Source organism: Hypanus sabinus, chromosome 4 (genome assembly GCF_030144855.1).
Source record: "Hypanus sabinus isolate sHypSab1 chromosome 4, sHypSab1.hap1, whole genome shotgun sequence".
NCBI lineage: Eukaryota > Metazoa > Chordata > Chondrichthyes > Myliobatiformes > Dasyatidae > Hypanus > Hypanus sabinus.
This window is the reverse complement of record NC_082709.1, coordinates 146615947-146635409: the sequence shown is the minus strand read 5'-3', so window position 1 is coordinate 146635409 and position 19463 is coordinate 146615947. Positions and strand designations below refer to the sequence as shown.

At 37.8% G+C, this 19463-nt stretch overlaps 1 protein-coding gene across 5 annotated transcripts in view; it reads left to right on the top strand.

Annotated features, from left to right (window-relative positions):
* Positions 1-19463, top strand: part of dcaf6 (ddb1 and cul4 associated factor 6) — a 169413-nt gene that overhangs the window by 8971 nt on the left and 140979 nt on the right. For all 5 annotated transcript variants that reach the window (XM_059968302.1, XM_059968300.1, XM_059968301.1 and 2 more), the window contains exons 2-6: positions 9180-9241; positions 12228-12320; positions 15141-15326; positions 17698-17811; positions 19015-19150. In XM_059968302.1, the coding sequence (XP_059824285.1) occupies positions 9180-9241; positions 12228-12320; positions 15141-15326; positions 17698-17811; positions 19015-19150 (591 nt within the window). The remainder of the gene's footprint in view (positions 1-9179; positions 9242-12227; positions 12321-15140; positions 15327-17697; positions 17812-19014; positions 19151-19463) is intronic.

The window sequence follows — 19463 nt, the reverse complement described above, 5'->3', positions numbered from 1 at the left end:
ACTTCCTGCAAAGTGTCCCCAATGGGGATATTATGTAGGGTTGTAATATACTTTCAAGTTGCATCTGTAAATATTTCAGTTACTAGTTTCACATCCGTGAAGTCAGTAAATAGATATCAGAATTTGAGAAACTTTTTTTTTAAATTTAAGTTCTTTTAGGGGTGATGGGCAAGAAAGAAAGAAAGCCTATGGTAGACAGAAATTCATTTTGATTTCTAAGTACTTTTCAGCTAGTTCCTTAAAGTTATTAAGCTCCTGGTGGTAGTGGGGATAAGCTCTCATTACCTATCAAATACTTCCAAGGGTATGTGTCTCAAATAGCCTCTGACAACCAAGTCCAGCTCCTGGCCTTCATAGGTGGTTTAGCCACTGAGTCCAGTGGAACCATTTCTTCTTGTAGGAGGAGGAGCAAAGGTGGGTTACTGTCACCTTAAAACCAGTCGCTTTGGGCAGATGAGGTTGATCGGCTGTGGTTGGCAACTCATCTAAGAGAAGAAAAACTCTGATCTCAAGCCTCCACTGCCTTGAAGCTATATCTACTCATGGGGAAGGCTTCAGGACTAAGGCCTGAGGAAAAATCTGAAGATGAAGTCCATAAGACAGTCCCATGTTGAGTGAAATGCTGTCTGGCAACTCCTGCGACAAACTATATCTGTCTCTGCTGTTCATTTGGATTCATTTGCTGTGTAGGGAGGAAGAGCCTGTTGCATATATAGTATTGCCCTGGCTTGCATACTGGTTTGTGTTTCACATAGACGGTTGGGACTCTGTGTCCATGGTCGACCCTGACACACAGCGGACCTCAATTCGGATTGTGAATATTGAAGCCAACATTACGAAGCAGGACCTTGCAAAAATAATATGTACGCCTAAACATTGCAAATGAGAGAGGCTTAACCAGAGTTTGTACTAAACACATTGTTTAGATAGTGTGACAATTTTCTGAACTGCTCAGCTGATGTGTTTTTGGATAATGATAAATATAATAAATGTAGTTTGCTGTCATTTACCTTATTTCTTGCATAAATAACAATGAATATGTGAAACCTAATACGTTACTCATCTATATAACTACAACAGCAAAATTTTGAAACCAGCATTTGAAAATGTGTATTTTGAGAAAAAGAGGAAGTGTATGACAGATTCTGATGCTATCATGTTGTGGTATCATCATTGCACCTAGATTTGTAATGCAATAAGAAATGATGATGAAGGGTATCATCTAAATATAGTGATGAAATGATGCAGTGTCAGTATATTTTACAAAGTTAAATATAGACACAAGTGTTTTGATTTTTAAAAAATGAACAAGCAGTTAGACCAATGCAACAAACTGTTTTAAAAATGTACTTGATATAATTAAAAATTGTTTGACCTCCCACTGTTTCTGGTTTCTTTTTAATCATTTACGAACATCATTAACTATTTTCAAGCAACACACACAAAATGCTGAATGAACTCAGCAGGCCAGGCAGCATCTATGGAAAAGAGTAAATAGTTGACGTTTTGGGCCAAGACCATTTTCACTTATTTTTACTTTTGTGAAATGCATGTTTCATTGTATTGGATGTGCTTATTTTTTTTTACCTCATACTTTTAAAACTCTTGTAGAATAAACAATTTCGATTTGGAGTTTAGCTGATAACTACATCAACATTTGTCACTGGCAAACACATTACATTAGTTATTGTATTTATTATAGTAAATTATTATTGTTCAACAAGTCAGGCAGCATCTGTGATGAGAAATATAAAGCTAACAGTTCAGGAAAACAACCTTGAAAGAAAATTGGTGAGGAAAGAGTGGGGTAAGTTTTGGGAAAAGAAATGGGGTGAATGATAGTGTTGTGGTTAGTTAGATGAAAGGTTTTTGACAAATGCCTTGACTGAATTAATAGTTGTTTTAACTGTAGGATTCTCAGATAAGCAGTGAACAAATTATTTGTTGGAAACAATTCTTATTACACTATTCAAGCAATAGGAAAATCACAAATTTTACATAGAAAACTACAGGACATTACAGGCCTTGTAGCCCACAATGTTATAGAAATGTAGAAACATAGAAAACCTACAGCACAATACAGGCCCTTCAGCCCACAAAGTTGTGCCAAACATGTCCCTACCTTAGAAATTACTTGGTTTACCCATAGCCTTCTATGTTTCTAAGCTCCATGTACCTATCCAAAAGTCTCTTAAAAGACCCTATCGTATCTGCCTCCACCACAGTTGCTGGCAGCCCATTCCACGCACTCCCCACTCTCTGAGTGAAAAAACTTACCCCTGACGTCTCCTCTGTACCTACTCCCCAGCACCTTAAACCTGAGTCCTCTTGTGGCAACCATTTCAGCCCTGGGGAAAAAGCCTCTGACTATCCACATGATCAGGTCACCTCTCATCCTCTGTTGCTCCAAGGAGAAAAGGCCTAGTGAATGAGTTCACTCAACCTGTTTTCATAAGGCATACTCCCCAATCCAGGCAACATCCTCTGCACCCTTTCTATGGCTTCCACATCCTTTGTGTAGTGAGGCAACCAAAACTGAGCACAGTACTCCAAGTGGGGTCTGAGCAGGGTCCTATATAGCTGCAACATTACCTCTTGGCTACTAAATTCAATTCCATGATTAATGAAGGCCAGTACACCATATGCCTTCTTAACCACAGGGTCAACTTGCGCAGCTGCTTTGAGTGTCTTACGGACTCAGACCCCAAGATCCCTCTGATCCTCCACACAGCCAAGAGTCTTATCATTAATACTATATTCTGCCATCATATTTGACCTACCAAAATGTTGTGCCAACCTTCTTACCTACTCTTAAGATTAATCTAATCCAGGGGTTCCCAACTGGGGGCCATGGAGCACTTGTCTAATGATGTTCATTCATGGCATAAACAGGTTCGGAACCCCTGATCTAGCAACTCCCTCCTACATAACCCTCCATTTTTTTTAGCATCCATGTGCCTATCTAAGAGTTTCTTAATTGCCCCTAATGTATCTGCCTCTACCTCCACCCTGGCATGGTGTTACACACATTCACCACTCTTTGTATGTATATTAAGAAAACATCCCTTACCTCTGATATCTTCCCTCCCCTCCCATCCCAACATCCTTTCCTCCAGCTTTCAATCCTGATTGGTCTTGCACTCACTCTAGTCACTCTCCTGTTCTTCATTTATGTGTAGAATGCCTTAGGGTTTCCCTAATCCTGCTCACCAAAGCCTTCTCATACCCTTTCTAGCTCTCCTAAGTCCAATCTTCAGTTCTTCCTGACTACCTTGTAACTCTCTAAAAGCCCTGTCTGATCCTTGCTTCCTAGATCTTAAATGAGCTTCTAGTTTCCTCTTGACTAGATGTTCCACATCTTTGTCAGTGATAGTTCCTTCACACTACCATCCTATTCTTTCCCTTCCTAAATGGGACAAACCAATCCAAAGCCCAACGTAAGTGCACTCTAAACAACATCCATATTTCCATCGTGGATTTCCCTGAGTTCATCTATTCCCAAGTTCCTGATTACTTGCATCATAATTCCCCCCCCCCCCCCCCCAGCCGTCAAACAAAGGCTATGGCAAAGGTCAGGCAGTTATGGTCACTGTCTCTGAAATGCTCACCCATTGTGAGATCCAACCCCTGACCTCTCATACAATTGAATATAATTAGTCAATTCTTGACCAATTGTATTCTACATTATAATTGTACAAAAAGTAAATCTGTGACATACAGATGTACTGATGTAGCTGACAAAGAGGTCAAAAGAGAATCAGGTGTGATCTTGGATATGGTGGAAATGTTGAGGAAAGATCGTGAATGTGTGGTTTGAGCTGAGGATGAAAGTGTTAGAGGCAAAAATACGTGATAAATGATAGTGCAGGTTGAAGTAAGTGATGGGGATGGGAATGCTGATGATGAAGTGTGTTGAGGGAGTGTTGGGAACACCAGTAATGGCAGGAATTCGGAGAAGGCATTCGCCTGGAGGAACATGAACACTTATATTTTGTGCAAGTGTCCCAAATTGCGTGGATCCCCATAATATTGAAACCATTCTGGACCAACCAGTTAAGTGCCACTTTGGTGGCTTGTGGCCCTGTGTGCAGGAGAAATTTGTACAAGCGATGTAAAGCAATGTTCAAAGCTCTGGTGGCCTCTATCCACTAAGGGATTACATGCATAAAGCTTTCACCAGCAATTTTAGCTCTTATTTTCTGCTCTGACCAAAAGTGATTCTCTAAGCCTGAAAATTTGTGTAGTCTTGATTTGTATATGGGGAGGAAATGGTGAGGCAACTTTCACAAATCAAAATAACCAGTTATTTCAAAAGATTTATATTTTCCCCGAGTTAATATGGCACAAATTTGGATTTGTAAGTAGTTTGGTTTATAATTATAGAAATAAGTAAATGATACAAGGACATCGAACCTTGAGCCATGGCAATGACTGATTCATAGGTGCTTAGCTAGTGGCAGATAAAATATTAAAGATCAAGTAGGGCCATTAAGGAATTCACTTCCTAGAACTAATAACGGCAATGAAATCGGAGATTAATATTTCAGTTACATCTATAGTAATGGAAACTCTGGACAATGTCCAATTTTGATAGAATAATTTTTGTCCAGTTTGGATGAGAGTGAAGCACATTCTATTAAGAAATTTGAAAATTTATATGGTATTAAATATGATGAAGTACTAAATGGTGTGAAAATTTGGAATTGGTAATGAGGAAAAGCATGGAATGTCAGCCTACTTGTGAAAACTATTGCAGCATTTTGGCAGCTATTCCTGAAGGGCTGCATGTAGGTAAGAAAATGTGAGGGGAGCAAGCAAAGGTAGAAAGCAAAGGTATTAGATAGTAGAACATATTACCAATGATCCTCATTGTTTACTGACAGGCTATAATATAATTGACGAGGACAGTAGTTTGAGTCTTGAAAAATATTTCAACAATTTTTCTTGTCTTTTGGTAATTACTAGAAAGTCATATAACTTGTATGCAATTTTTATAGTTGATCTATACCTACTAAAGTGTGCATTCTCCTTTTTTTGATGTTCTTCAACTGTGGATTAAAATAGCTATTTTTTGTGGAGTACATTCACTGCAAAGACCCAGTGCTTCCATAGATAAGAGATGAAGGTCAAAATACTATAAATTTTGGATGTGTTAATAAAAGTAGTCTTTTTTGGATTAAAGTGTGAATGTTTACAATTTTTATAGCATTTGTATTTATCACTTTGATTCTTGATTATGTTGACTGATAATTATTATAAATGGAAATAAGAAAATACAGTTAAGAGGAAACTAGTACTGTCATTTGCAGAAGGCACAGATAGTGTTGGTTTACTGAAAGATGGAAGCATTGGTTTTTGAGTAACAGCTTACAATCATTTACTCTTGTCAGTTTGACAAGTGAACAACATAACATAATTTTATCAAAGTTTCTATCATGAAACTTAATACAATTTAGATTTGTATAGCATCTTGTTTTTTCTAATGTAATTTACCTGGCAGTACTACAATTCTTTAAATCATACGTAATTCTTATTTGTTTTCTCTCCATCTTCTGTGAATAATGTATTGTTGAGTAATGGAGAACAATTACCATATAACCATATAACAATTACAGCACGGAAACAGGCCATCTCTGCCCTTCGAGTCAGTGCCGACGCTTACACTCACTTAGTCCCACTGGCCCGCACTCAACCCATAACCCTCCATTCCTTTCCTGTCCATATACCAATCCAATTTTACTTTAAATAACAGCACTGAAACTGCCTCTACCACTTCTACTGGAAGCTCATTCCACACAGCTACCACTCTCTGAGTAAAGAAATTCCTCCTCATGCTACCCTTAAACTTTTGCCCCCTAACTCTCAAGTCATGTCCTCTTGTTTGAATCTCCCCTACTCTCAATGGAAAAAGCCTATCCATGTCAACTTGATCTATCTCCCTCATTATTTTTAATACCTCTATCAAGTCCCCCCTCAACCTTCTACGCTCCAAAGAATAAAGACCTAACTTATTCAGCCTTTCCCTGTAACTTAGTGCTGAAACCCAGGTAATGTTCTAGTAAATCTTCTCTGTACTCTCTCTATTTTGTTGATATCTTTCCTATAATTTGGTGACCAGAACTGTACACAATACTCCAAATTCGGCCTTACCAATGCCTTGTACAATTTTAACATTACATCCCATCTCCTATACTCAATGCTCTGATTTATAAAGGCCAACATACCAAAAGCTTTCTTCACCACCCTATCCACATGAGATTCCACCTTCAGGGAACTATGCACCATTATTCCTAGATCACTCTGTTCTACTGCATTCTTCAATGCCCTACCATTTACCATGTATGTCCTGTTTTGATTATTCCTACCGAAATGTAGCACCTCACACTTATCAGCATTAAACTCCATCTGCCATCTTTCAGCCCTCTCTTCTAACTGGCCTAAATTTCTCTGCAAACTTTGAAAGCCTACTTCATTATCCACAACACCACCTACCTTAGTATCATCTGCAAACTTACTAATCCAATTTACCACCCCATCATCCAGATTATTAATGTGTATGACAAACAACATTGGACCCAGTACAGATCCCTGAGGCACACCACTAGTCACCGGCCTCCAAACTGACAGTTATCCACCACTACTCTCTGGCATCTTCCATCTAACCACTGTTGAACCTATTTTACTACTTCAATATTAATACCTAACGATCGAACCTTTCTAACTAACCTTCCATGTGGAACCTTGTCAAAGGCCTTACTGGTCCATATAGACAACATCCACTGCTTTACCCTTGTCAACTTCCCTCGTAACCTCTTCAAAAAATTCAATAAGATTTGTCAATCATGACCTTCCACGCACAAATCCATGTTGACTGTTCCTAATCAGACCCTGTCTATCCAGATAATTATATATACCATCTCTAAGAATACTTTCCATTAATTTACCCACCACTGACGTCAAACTGACAGGCCTATAATTGCTATGTTTACTCTTAGAACCCTTTTTAAACAATGGAACCACATGAGCAATACACCAATCCTTTGGCACCATCCCCGTTTCTAATGACATTTGAAATATTTCTGTCAGAACCCCTGCTATTTCTAAACCAACTTCTCTCAAAGTCCTAGGGAATATCCTGTCAGTACCCTGAGATTTATCCACCTTTATATTCCTTAAAGGTGCTAGTACTTCCTCCTCTTTAATTGTCATAGTTTCCATAACTTCCCTACTTGTTTCCCTTACCTTAGACAATTCAATATCCTTCTTAGTGAATGCCGAAGAAAATAAATTGTTCAAAATCTCCCCCGTCTCTTTCTGCTCCACACATAGCTGTCCACTCTGATTCTCTAAGGGAACAATTTTATCCCTCACTATCCTTTTGCTATTAACATAACTGTAGAAACCCTTCGGATTTATTTTCACCTCACTTGCCAAAGCAAACTCGTATCTTTTAGCTTTTCTAATTTCTTTCTTAAGATTCTTTTTACATTCTTTATATTCCTCGAGCACCTCATTTACTCCATGGTGCCTGTATTGTAGATCTCCCTCTTTTTCTGAACCAAGAATCCAATATCACTGGAAAACCATGGCGCTCTCAAACTTGTAACCTTTCCTTTCAACCTAACAGGAACATAAAGATTCTGCACCCTCAAAATTTCACCTTTAAATGACTGCCATTTCTCTATTACATCCTTCCCATAAAACAAATTGTCCCAATCCACTCCTTCTAAGTCCTTTCGCATCTCTTCAAGATTAGCCTTTCTCCAATCAAAGATCTCAACCCTGGGTCCAGTCCTATCCTTTTCCATAATTATATTGAAACTAATGGTGTTGTGATCATTGGACCCGAAGTGCTCCCCAACACATACGTCCGTCACCTGACCTATCTCATTCCCTAACAGGAGATCCAACACTGTCCCTTCTCTAGTGGATACCTCTATGTATTGCTGCAAAAGACTATCCTGCACACATTTTACAAACTCCAAACCATCCAGCCCTTTTACAGAATGGGCTTCCCAGTCTATGTGTGGAAAATTAAAATCTCCCCCAATCACAACCTTGTGCTTACTACAAATATCTGCTATCTCTTTAAAAATTTGCTCCTCCAATTCTCACTCCCCGTTAGGTGTTCTATAATACACCCCTATAAGTGTTACTACACCTTTTCGATTCCTCAGTTCCACCCAAATAGTCTCCCTAGACGAGCCCTCTAATCTATCCTGCCAAAGCACCGCTGTAATATTTTCTCGGACAAGCAATGCAACACCTCTTGCTTTTGCCCCTATGATTCTATCACACTTGAAGCAATGAAATCCAGGAATATTTATTTGCCAATCACACCCCTCCTGCAACCATGTTTCACTAATAGCTACAAAATCAGATTTCCAGGTATCAATCCATGCTCTAAGCTCATCCACCTTTCTTACAATGCTCCTAGCATTAAAATAGATGCATTTAAAAAACTTTCCACCTCATCCTGTCTGTTTATCCCTAACGATACGATCAACTTTATTATCTTTTTCTTCCTTCTCCCCTACATCTTCGGTCTGAGCGCTCCCCTTCTCTATCACCTGCCTATCCTCCCTCAAAGCTAGTAGACAGTGAACTAACTTTATTTGTGAACTAACCTCCTCTCCCCTACTCTCTTCAAATTGATTCCCATCCCAACCATTCTAGTTTAAAGTCTCCCCAGTAGCCCTAGCAAATCTCCCCGCCCGAATATTGGTCCCCCTAGGAGTTACGCAGTTCTTCCAAAACTCATTAATTTAATCAGTGGCTTATTATTGACAACAGAAGAAGTTTTAGAAAGGATATTGTTTTTACTGCTTGGATGTTCCAGACAGAAAAGGCTAACTCTCCATTGTTGTTGCAGTTTAGCTATTTAATTAAATTACAATGCCAAGTTGGTATCTAGAAGTTGATTGCTTAGTGTTTTATGTCATTTTTAGTAGATGACATTCTAATGACAAATTTTCCAAGCTTTTAGGTATTTCCTTGTGTGGTATATACTTGAATGCTGAAATCTATAAAAACGTTTTTTATTGATAAAATAGTTTATAGGAATTACTGTTTAATGCCAAAACTCTTCTTGCACTTTTATACCTAATCTGTATGTAGCTTATAGGACTCTGTACTATTTATTATACTCAATGCATCTTGACAATTGTTCCCATTTGCAGGAAGAAGAGAATTTATCCAAAGACTAAAACTTGAAGCTAAATTGAATGTACACGATGGTTGTGTGAGTATACATTTTAACTGAAGATGCATTTTTAGCTATGAACAAAAAGAATATGTGCTACAAACTCATCCTACTTCAGGAATGTTAAAAGTGTTGTTAGAACTGCATTTACTCATTTTATTTACAAGGAATGGATTTGCAGAATACAATTTACTGAGGTAACTTTGCAATATGTTTATTGTTACTGAATAGTGTTCTGTACTATTATTCTGCACAGTAATCTGAAACTACTCAGCAAATCAAACTTTTGGCTTTTGAGAATGAGCTGCTTTTAGTTTAGATTAATATAATTTTTTTGTTATCATTCATGTTATTTTTCACCTTCATTATCGTACAGTGCAGTTAACCCTTGGCAATGGTGAAATACCAAAGGAAAGTGCCTTTGTGCATATCTGTTGTATGTAGATCACCTATGTTGCACATTGTGTTTCTTATATGTGGTATAATATTTTTTCAGGGGTTCCTGCCTGCAAAATATATGCAAGTCCATCTTGTTTTTTTTTGTTGATTTAATGCAGTTTTTGATTCAAACATTCTTCATTAATCAGTTCAAAAGTAACTACTATCCTCACTATTTTACTGTTTATTATAAATTACTATAAATTGCACATTTAGATGGAGCCATAACATTAAGATTTTTACTTCTCATGTATATGAAGGATGTAAATAATAAAGTCAATTCAATAATTGTTTCTTAAGTACTTCCAGGAATTTGAAGTTCATTTGCAAATATCAGTTATACATTTTTAAGAAAAATTCCTGATAACCATTTTAAAATTTAATTGCTTCTCTCTGTATTCTCCTCCAAATTAATTTAATGTTCCGAATATTCCTTTTTCCTATGTATCTACAATTTTGTATTTTCTCCTTTTGAATGCCTCCTGTCCAAATCATAATTCGTTCCTACTCCCTCAGATCTCTGTCAAGGATAAGTCTAGCAGTTTTCTTGTCTCCACTATCTTGTGTGCCAGTGACCGAAAGCACAGAATTCAAAGTATAGACTATTCTCTTTCCAGAGTATTTTACAGTTTCATTATCAGTATTCCTGATAACTCCAGAAGCCAAATAGTTTGCCCCATGATCTTAAAATTATATTCCTTTTTTTTTGAAGTGTTAGATAGTTAATTATTAAAAAGGCATTCAGGAATTCTTTGTTCAGTGGCAAGTTTATTCTAGCTTTGCTTGACCTGGGCTGTTGATTACAGACTACATAAAACACAGCATCACTTTTCCCATCTGTCTTGGCCAGGCACCCAATTTTTGATTGGCCAGGATGCACTGATAACTTTTTCTGACTGTATCATGATCTCTAATTTTATGCCTATTATATGGCAATCAAGCCATTAACTATTAATAAACACAACAAATTCTGGAGATTTTGGAAATCCAAAGCAACACGCACAAAGTGCTAGAGGAACTCAGCAGGTCAGGCAGCATCTGTGGAAATGAATAAATGGTCGATGTTTCAAGTCGCAACCCTTCTTCAGGACTGGAAAGGAAGGGGAAGATAAAAAGGTGGGAGGAGGAGAAGGAAGATAGCTAGAAGGTGATAGGTGAAGCCAGTTGGCAGGAAAGGTAAAGGAATATGATAGGAGAGGAGAGTGGATCATAGGAGAAAGGGAAGAAGGAAGGGCACCAGGAGGAGGCAGTTGAGAAGAGGTGAGAGGCCAACATGGGGATCCGAAGAAGAGGGAAAGGCAAGGGGGATTTTTTTTTCTTTTATCAGAAGGAGAAATCATGTCATCAGGTTGGAGGCTACACAAAACAGAATACAAGTTGTTGCTCCTCCATCCTGAGAGTGGCCTCGCCATGGCAGAGGAGGAGTCCATGGATCGAAGTGTCAGTGTGGGAATGGGAATAGGAATTAAATGTTTGGTCACTGGGAAAATCCACATTTGGTAGATGGTGTCGAGGTGCTTGACAAAGCGGCTCCCTGGTTTATATGGGTCTCACCAATACAGAGGAGACCACATCAGGAACACCAGATACAATAGATAACTATTAATAATCTTTTCAGTCTCATTCGTTTAGTTGCAATTCATAACCATAAATCTCATACTCAAAAATATATTTTTCTTTATAAACTTTGATCATTACTTATTCAGTATATGTGAACAGAATAGTGATCTCTCAAAAGCTACCTGTGGAAATGTTTGTAGGTCTGAGGGTAAGGGTTGTGTTAATGGATCCTGCAAGATACAGTGATGATCTGCTGTTTGAAAGGGAAAGCAGTCACAACTGAAGTCAACAGGGAAGTGTTAGTGATGGGATTGAGGGGATGGTAGGAAGAAGAGGATTTGGGAAGGAAAAATATTAAGTCACATTTAGGAGTAAATTGGGAAGAGAGATATGTGTGATCAGTGGAGAACACGAGAAGGAAATCCAAGGACTGCAAGCTGCATAATATTTGTTTAAAAATGAAGCCTTGTTACTCTATGACATTTGATTATTACTTTCCACCCAGAGAAGAAAAAGTCAGAGATCAACAGAAGGAAACAAAGAATAGTGAAATAAGTTAGGAAGTGGTGCTGAAAAGGTGGGGGGGGGGGGGGGGAACAAGCTAGAGAAGAGGTGAAGAGAGATAGCAAAATGAAAACAACGAAGGTCAGTATAAGAGAGACTACATTTTTCAACTTGCCACATAGTTGCCACATGACAATCCACAAATATCAATAACAAAGCTACTTCCATATTGGGAAAAATATTTATCATATGCAATTGTTAATCTGTAAACACAATTTTAAATAACATTTTAACTACTTTTAGTCTTTATTGCTTTCTGACTTTATTATCATTTTGATTTATTTACATATTTTTCCTGCTTAATATATCTATTCACATCCAACCTTTAGATTGTTAACAGTTTGTGATTATAAATAGTTTCCTGCTTGGATGAGCTGTTGGTAAGTTGTTTATGTCACTGGTTATCTGCCTTTCTGAAACAGAGGGATTCCTTTTAAATATTTGTGTTCTATATTTGCAACAGGTAAATACAATTTGCTGGAATGATACAGGAGAGTATATTCTATCAGGATCTGATGACACCAACCTAGTGATAACAAATCCATATAGTAGAAAGGTAAATTTAATTTGTAATATGTGAATGAAATAGTCTGCTATGGTTTGAAAAGATAATTAACAAAAACAGCTGATTTTGTGAGATTGGCAGTGATGGTAGTGGCTGTGTGGTCGCTCTTTGGAAATGTACAAACCCCATTACCAGAAAAGTTGGGATATTTTCCAAAATGCAATAACAACAATAATCTGTGATATGTTAATTCATGTGAACCTTTATTTAACTGACAAAAGTACAAAGAAAAGATTTTCAATAGTTTTACTGACCAACTTAATTGTATTTTGTAAATATACACAAATTTAGAATTTGATGGCTGCAACACACTCAACAAAAGTTGGAACAGAGTTAAAAGAAGATTGAAAAGTGCACAGAATATTCAAGTAACACCGGTTTGGAAGACTCCACATTAAGCAGGCTAATTGGTAGCAGGTAAGGTATCATGACTGGGTATAAAAGTAGTGTCCATCAAAAGCAAGCAAGGATGGGTCATGGCTCACCCCTTTGTGACAAAATTCGTGACAGAATTGTTAGTCAGTTCAAAAGGAACATTTCTCAATGCAAGATTGCAGAGAATTTAGGTCTTTCAACATCTACAGTACATAATATTGTGAAAAGATTCAGAGAATTCAGAGACATCTCAGTGCGTAAAGGGCAAGGTTGGAAACCACTGTTGAATGCGCGTGATCTTCGAGCCCTCGGGCGGCACTGCCTAAGAAACTGTCATGCTACTGTGACAATTATAGCCACCTGGGCTCGGGAGTACTTCGGAAAACCATTGTCACTTAACACAGTCGGTTGCTGCATCCAGAAATGCAACTTGAAACTGTATTACACAAGGAGGAAGTCATACATCAACTCTATGCAGAAACGCCAGTGAGTTCTCTGGGCCTGATGTCATCTCAGATGGACCGAAAGACTGTGGAATCGTGTGCTGTGATCAGATGAGTTTTTCTGTTTTTCAGCTAGTTTACAGAAAAAATGGGTGTCGCGTTCTCTGTGCCAAAGATGAAAACGACCATCCTGATTGTTATCAGCGAAAGGTGCAAAAGCCAGCATCTGTGATGGTATGGGTGTGCATCAATGCCCACGGCATGGGTGAGTTGCATGTATGTGAAGGTACCATTGACTCTGAGGGGTATATTAGGATTTTAGAGAGACATATGTTGCCATCAAGGTGACGTCTCTTCCCTGGACGTCCATGCTTATTTTAGCAGGACAATGCCAGACCACATTCTGCACGGGCTACAACAGCGTGGCTTTGTAGACACAGAGTGCGTGTGCTTGACTGGCCTGCTGCCAGTCCTGATCTATCTCCTATTGAAAATGTATGGCGCATCATGAAGAGGAGAATCAGACAACGGAGACCATGGACTGTTGAGCAGCTGAAGTCTTATATCAAGCTAGAATGGACAAAATTTCCAATTGCAAATCTACTACAATTAGTGTCCTCAGTTCCAAAATGATTAAAAAGTGTTATTAAAAGGAAAGGTGGTGTGACACAATGGTAAACATGCCTCTGTCCCAACTTTTGTTGAGTGTGTTGCAGCCATCAAATTCTAAATTTGTGTATATTTACAAAATACAATTAAGTTGGTCAGTAAAACTATTGAAAATCTTTTCTTTGTACTTTTGTAGGTTAAATAAAGGTTCACGTGAATTAACATATCACAGATTTATTTTATTGTATTTTGGAAAATATCCCAACTTTTCTGGAAATGGGGTTTGTAGGTATATAGGAGCAGAAATAGGCTATTCTGCTGTTTCCGCCCTGTCATTACATGTATGAAACTTGTATCCATTCAAACATATTTCTTCTCAGTCTCTCTTTAACTCTGTAGATGCACCCTATTTTATAGTATTTGGTGCTCCTTGATCTTCTGAAGTTTCTAGCACACCCTAGAATCCCAGTTGTGAGCAGTAAGGATGAATACAAGGATGATTCAGGGAAAGAAAGGGTTATCTTACGAAGAAAGTTTGATAGCTCTGTGTCTGTACTCACTGAAATTTAGAAGGATGAGCGGGAGATTTCATTGAAACTTTTCGAATGTTGAAAGACCTAGACAGAGTAGATGTGGAAAGAATGTTTTCCATGATGGGGGAGTCTAGGACAAGAGGGTACAGTCTCAGGATAGAATGATGTCCATTTAAAACAGATGCGGAAAAATTCCTTTAGCCAGAGTGTGGTGAATTTATGGAACTTATTACCACAGGCAGCTATGGTGGCCAGGTTGTTGGCTGTATTTATGGCAGAGTTTGATAGGTTCTTGATTGGACACAGAATCAAAGGTTACAGGGAGAAGACTGGGGGGTGGAGCTGAGGAGGGGAAAAAAATTGGCCGTGATTGAATGGTAGAGCAGACTCGATGGGCCGAGTGGCCTAGTTCCGCTCATAAGTCTTACGATCTATTAAGAAAATTGATATTTCATGTTGCCAGACTAAATTTAGAAATATGTTTTTTAAAGCTGAACTCACTGAATTTCATGCTAAGGTAATTGTGTATTTTGACAAGTGGGCATGATTTTAGTAAAACTTTCAACATTTCTTTCTTGTTGCCATTTTATTTTGCTGTCAAGTATTGGAAAATAGAAGTTAACTTCATTTAAAATTATGAGGGGTCAAAGTTGCCACTTCAGGTAATGCTAAATTTCATTGCATTGAAGATGTGAGGAAGACATGTTCAACTAAAATCTATTTGTCATTTGCTTTGTGGTTCCAAGGAGTCCTTGGTCCTGTCTGTTTGTATTCGTCTAAAGATAATTTTGCTTGAGTTATTTAGTAGAAACTGTGTCTGTCTTTATTTTCAAGAAAAATTTTGGTTTCAGATTCTTTCAACTATTCGTTCGGGTCATCGAGCAAACATTTTTAGTGCAAAATTTCTTCCACACACCAGTGACAAACAGATTATTTCCTGCTCAGGAGATGGTGTCATATTTTATACAAACACAGAGAGAGATGCAGAAGCAAATCGACAGTGCCAGTTTAACTGCCACTATGGAACAGCTTATGAGGTAATATACAGTTCTAATATTAATCATTTTGCTGATATCATTGATAAAGTACTATGAAGCTAGAGAGCCCTCGAATTCAGACAATTTAGAGACGAATATTGTTAGATACAAATACGAATATTTGGTAGATACTGTACTCTCTAAATTAATTCTCCAGAGTGCACCTTCATTACAAAATTGATGAATTGGCACTGAAAGGCTCTTAATCAAAAGTGAAAATTCTAAAAGGTACTACATGTCGCCAATCGGGTATAAGTTACTTATTGCTTTCTTGCCCTTCTAGAATAATAATTTGGCTCTCAGCTTAGTCTGAAAGCTTCAGGAAATGCAAAATCTTTCTTGTCCATTCTTTTTCCACCCATGCCTCAAAATCCATTCATCAGTTAATAGTACTTAAGGATGTGGGAATCTTCTGCTGTTAACAGGGTAGTAAAAATAGCTGGAGTATGTTGGCAATTATACATAATTATGAATAGCATTTGTGCTAGAATGTAGAAAAGTCCATTCTGTATTTCCTATATCAGTAGTCTATAATAATGAAGACATGATGGCACTGGATAAAATCTGAATATCTAGTATAGTTCATGGATGTAATTTACCATTTGGTTACATCTTGCATGAAAAGAGTAAATATAAATTACGACTCCATTTTAGAAATATAGAAACATAGAAAACCTACAGCACAATACAAGCCCCTTGGCCCACAAGGTTGTGCAGAACATGTTCCCACCTTAGAAATTACTAGCCTTACCTATAGCCCCCTACTTTACTAAGCTCCATGTACCTATCTAAAAGCCTCTTAGAAGACCCTATGGTATCTGCCTCCACCACCATTGCCAGCAGCCCATTCCACGCACTCACCACTCTCTATGTAAAAAGCTTGAGCCCTGACATCTCCTCTGTACCTACTCCCCAGCACCTTAAACCTGTGTCCTCTAGTGGCAACCACTTCAACCCTGAGAAAAAGCCTCTGACTATCCACCCAATCAATGCCTCTCATCATCTTATACGCCTCAATCAGGTCAGCTCTCATCCTCCTTCACTCCAAGGAGAAAAGGCCGAGTTCACTCAACCTATTCTCATAAGGCATGCTCCCTAATCCAGGCAACATCTTTTGCTATCAATACAAATGTTTGTATGAACTAAAATTATTATTTTAATTTATAAATAATAAACCATATTCCAGAATCCCTAATGACACCTATCAAACAACAACTTTCAGTTTATTTTTTAAGTTTTAATAAAAACAGAGAATTTTAAAACACTCAATTATTATCCAATAGTTAATCTTTAATCATCTGAAACTTACTTGGATGATTAGATGCCTATTCTTTGTTGAAAATTGAACAATTTAAGTAACATTCTAGCCAAAAAAAATGTTTTTGTCACTTTGAAAAAAATTGTACTAAAGTAATTGGATGTACCTTGAACTCAATGTAATTGAAAAACAGCCCAATATTTCTGTTTATTTAATCCAGATCAAAGGTTCAAAGGTCCAATTTAATGTCAGTGTAGACAATATACACCATGAAATGCTGTTTCATCCCAACCATCCACAAAAACAGAGGAGTGCCCAAAAGAATGAATGACAGTTAAATGTTAGAACTCCAAAGTCTCCCTCCCCCGCTCCCCTCCCTCCTGCATGTAAGCGGCAGGAAGCAACAATCCCCTATCCCTCCACCGGCAAAAAAAAGCATCGGCACCTGCCACCGAGCACTCAACTGTGAGCAAAGCAATAGCAAAGACACAAACTTGCAGTTACCGCAAAGACTTCGCATTTCACCCAGTATACCACATACCAGAGGCTCTCTCTCTCCCTAGTAAGGGAAAAGGAGGTGGTGTCATTTCACAGTGAGCGGGGAGACATAACAAACAACTCACTGGTTTAGGATGTTAAAAGTCCATAACGTCACTTTTTCCAAGCTCTGTGCCTGAAATTCTCAAAAGATCTCAGGTCTCCAGGCATACAGCCGTAGATATTTCAACTCTCCCGACAACACACGGGTCTCCTGCCGTGACATCGACCCTCGATTCCCCCCCCCCCAATTCCAGAACCCCGAGATCCTAGGCTTCCAAATTCGAGCCAGACTCTTAGGCTGAGCCCTTGCCGTGCCGAACAACGGCCAGTTATGAAACCCTGAGAGCAGGTCTCATTCCTACAAAGAACCGAAGTCAGCGTGTAACTCCAGGTCAGGGTTTTCAAAAGAACCCTGAAAGGGAAAAATAAAGATATTTAAGATGGAAATAGAGCTGTTTCCGAAGATACAAGCAAAGGAGTCGCCATTTAGCACCATCATTACTCTGCTCCGCTACTGTTATTCCAATCAGCAAGGATATAAGATTATTTTACATTTTTTGTTTTATTGCTCAGATCATGACTGTACCAAATGATCCTTATACTTTTCTATCATGTGGTGAAGATGGTACTGTAAGGTGGTTTGATGTTAGAGCGAAGACAAACTGTACAAAAGAAGATTGCAAAGATGTGAGTTTGAAAATACACATTGTGGAAATTAACATCCATTTTAACAAACAAAATGTACTGCAGTTCCTTTGTGTGCTTTATTCATCAGGGCAAAAATCTGTATTTTATTTCCAAATTTGTCACATATTGGTATCAATTTGCAAACATGATAAAGTGTTTTAAAATGGCTAAACTAAAACTGAGTAATGTCTTGGATTTGGGGTAGCAGTGTGGGTAAGGGGTAATGAGGAATGATGGGGTGGGAGTATGGGATGCTTATGAAGGGAAAGATTGTTGATTATCTGTAGTTTGATTCATTCCTGTGAATCCTTTTTGCTTCTCGCAGAACTGCTTTGATTTTTAAAAATAGTAAGAGATTATTTTCGATTTCCTGCTGTGGTTGATCAGTGAAGCAATGGCAAGAAAATATGAAATAGTGCATAGTGTTTTGCTATAATAAAATCGTGGGTGCTCATTCATGTTTAATTGTACCATGTGTTAAGAGTGCTCTCCACCAGGTGTTGGTAATAGATTTTGTGATCCATGTATGTCTCTATTTAAAAAAAATTTGGATAGGCTCACTTCATTGGTGACAGATTGCTTATAAATATTGGTGAAAAGTCACTAAATAGGTCAACGTTCATAAAGGTTAATTTTGGATTGAAAGATGCAATCTGATCACACCTCTCAAAATATTGCTTGAACTACATATATCATGAGTTGTTTGATCAATTGCTCATAATGGTAATTCTAACCTGGAATGCCTTGTTTTGAATCAGAAATTTGAGATGTAGGTTAACTTTGTTTTACTGCAAATGTACTGAATTTCTCTCATTTACTGTTTAAGTAACTGAGTATAAATGAGTAAATCTGTAAAGCAGAGCTGTTTTGTATTCACAGTCCTTGTTTTGAAGTGAAGAATCCAATCAAGTAATGCAAAACTGTTTTGTAGCCAAATCTCTTAATCTTAAAGAAAAGCTGTTCTCCAAATTGGACTCATTAATGACATGTGTTAACTTTGTTTACTGTCAGTCGTACTACCTCTGTACTTGAATTTTGATGCAATTATTTTACTGCTAAATGCATAATTGAGACTGTGGTCAAAATGGAAGTTCTGTCTTGGAGTGTTAGTTTATTTTAAAATATTTTAGTTACCAGTTTTGTAAGCAAGTGGGCCTAGCTTATGACATGGTCTGTAAGATTTTAAATTATCTTTCAAAACAGGATATTTTGATAAACTGCCGCCGTGCTGCTACTTCAATCGCTATCTGCCCTTTGATGCCATACTACTTATCTGTTGGTTGCTCGGATAGTTCTGTGAGAATATATGATCGAAGGATGCTTGGCACAAGGGCTACAGGTTTTTAATTCTTCATTTTGTCATGCAAAATAAGAGCCTTTTTAACAGTACACTCAGCTAAAATGCAATCAATTTGTTTGATTTAATTAAATGCATGTGGTAACTTGCATTAGGAAAATGTAATTGGAGTGAATTCATAATATAAATGTTAATAAATGTGTTCTTGTTCACCTGAAATGTGAAATGCTGGTGGGGGGTGGGGGTGGCATTATGTTGCTATGGCTTTTAAGCTCAAACAAGATTTCTCACTTAATAGCAACAAAATTTCTGATAAAATATAAACTATAGTACATGTAAACTCTATGCATTATCC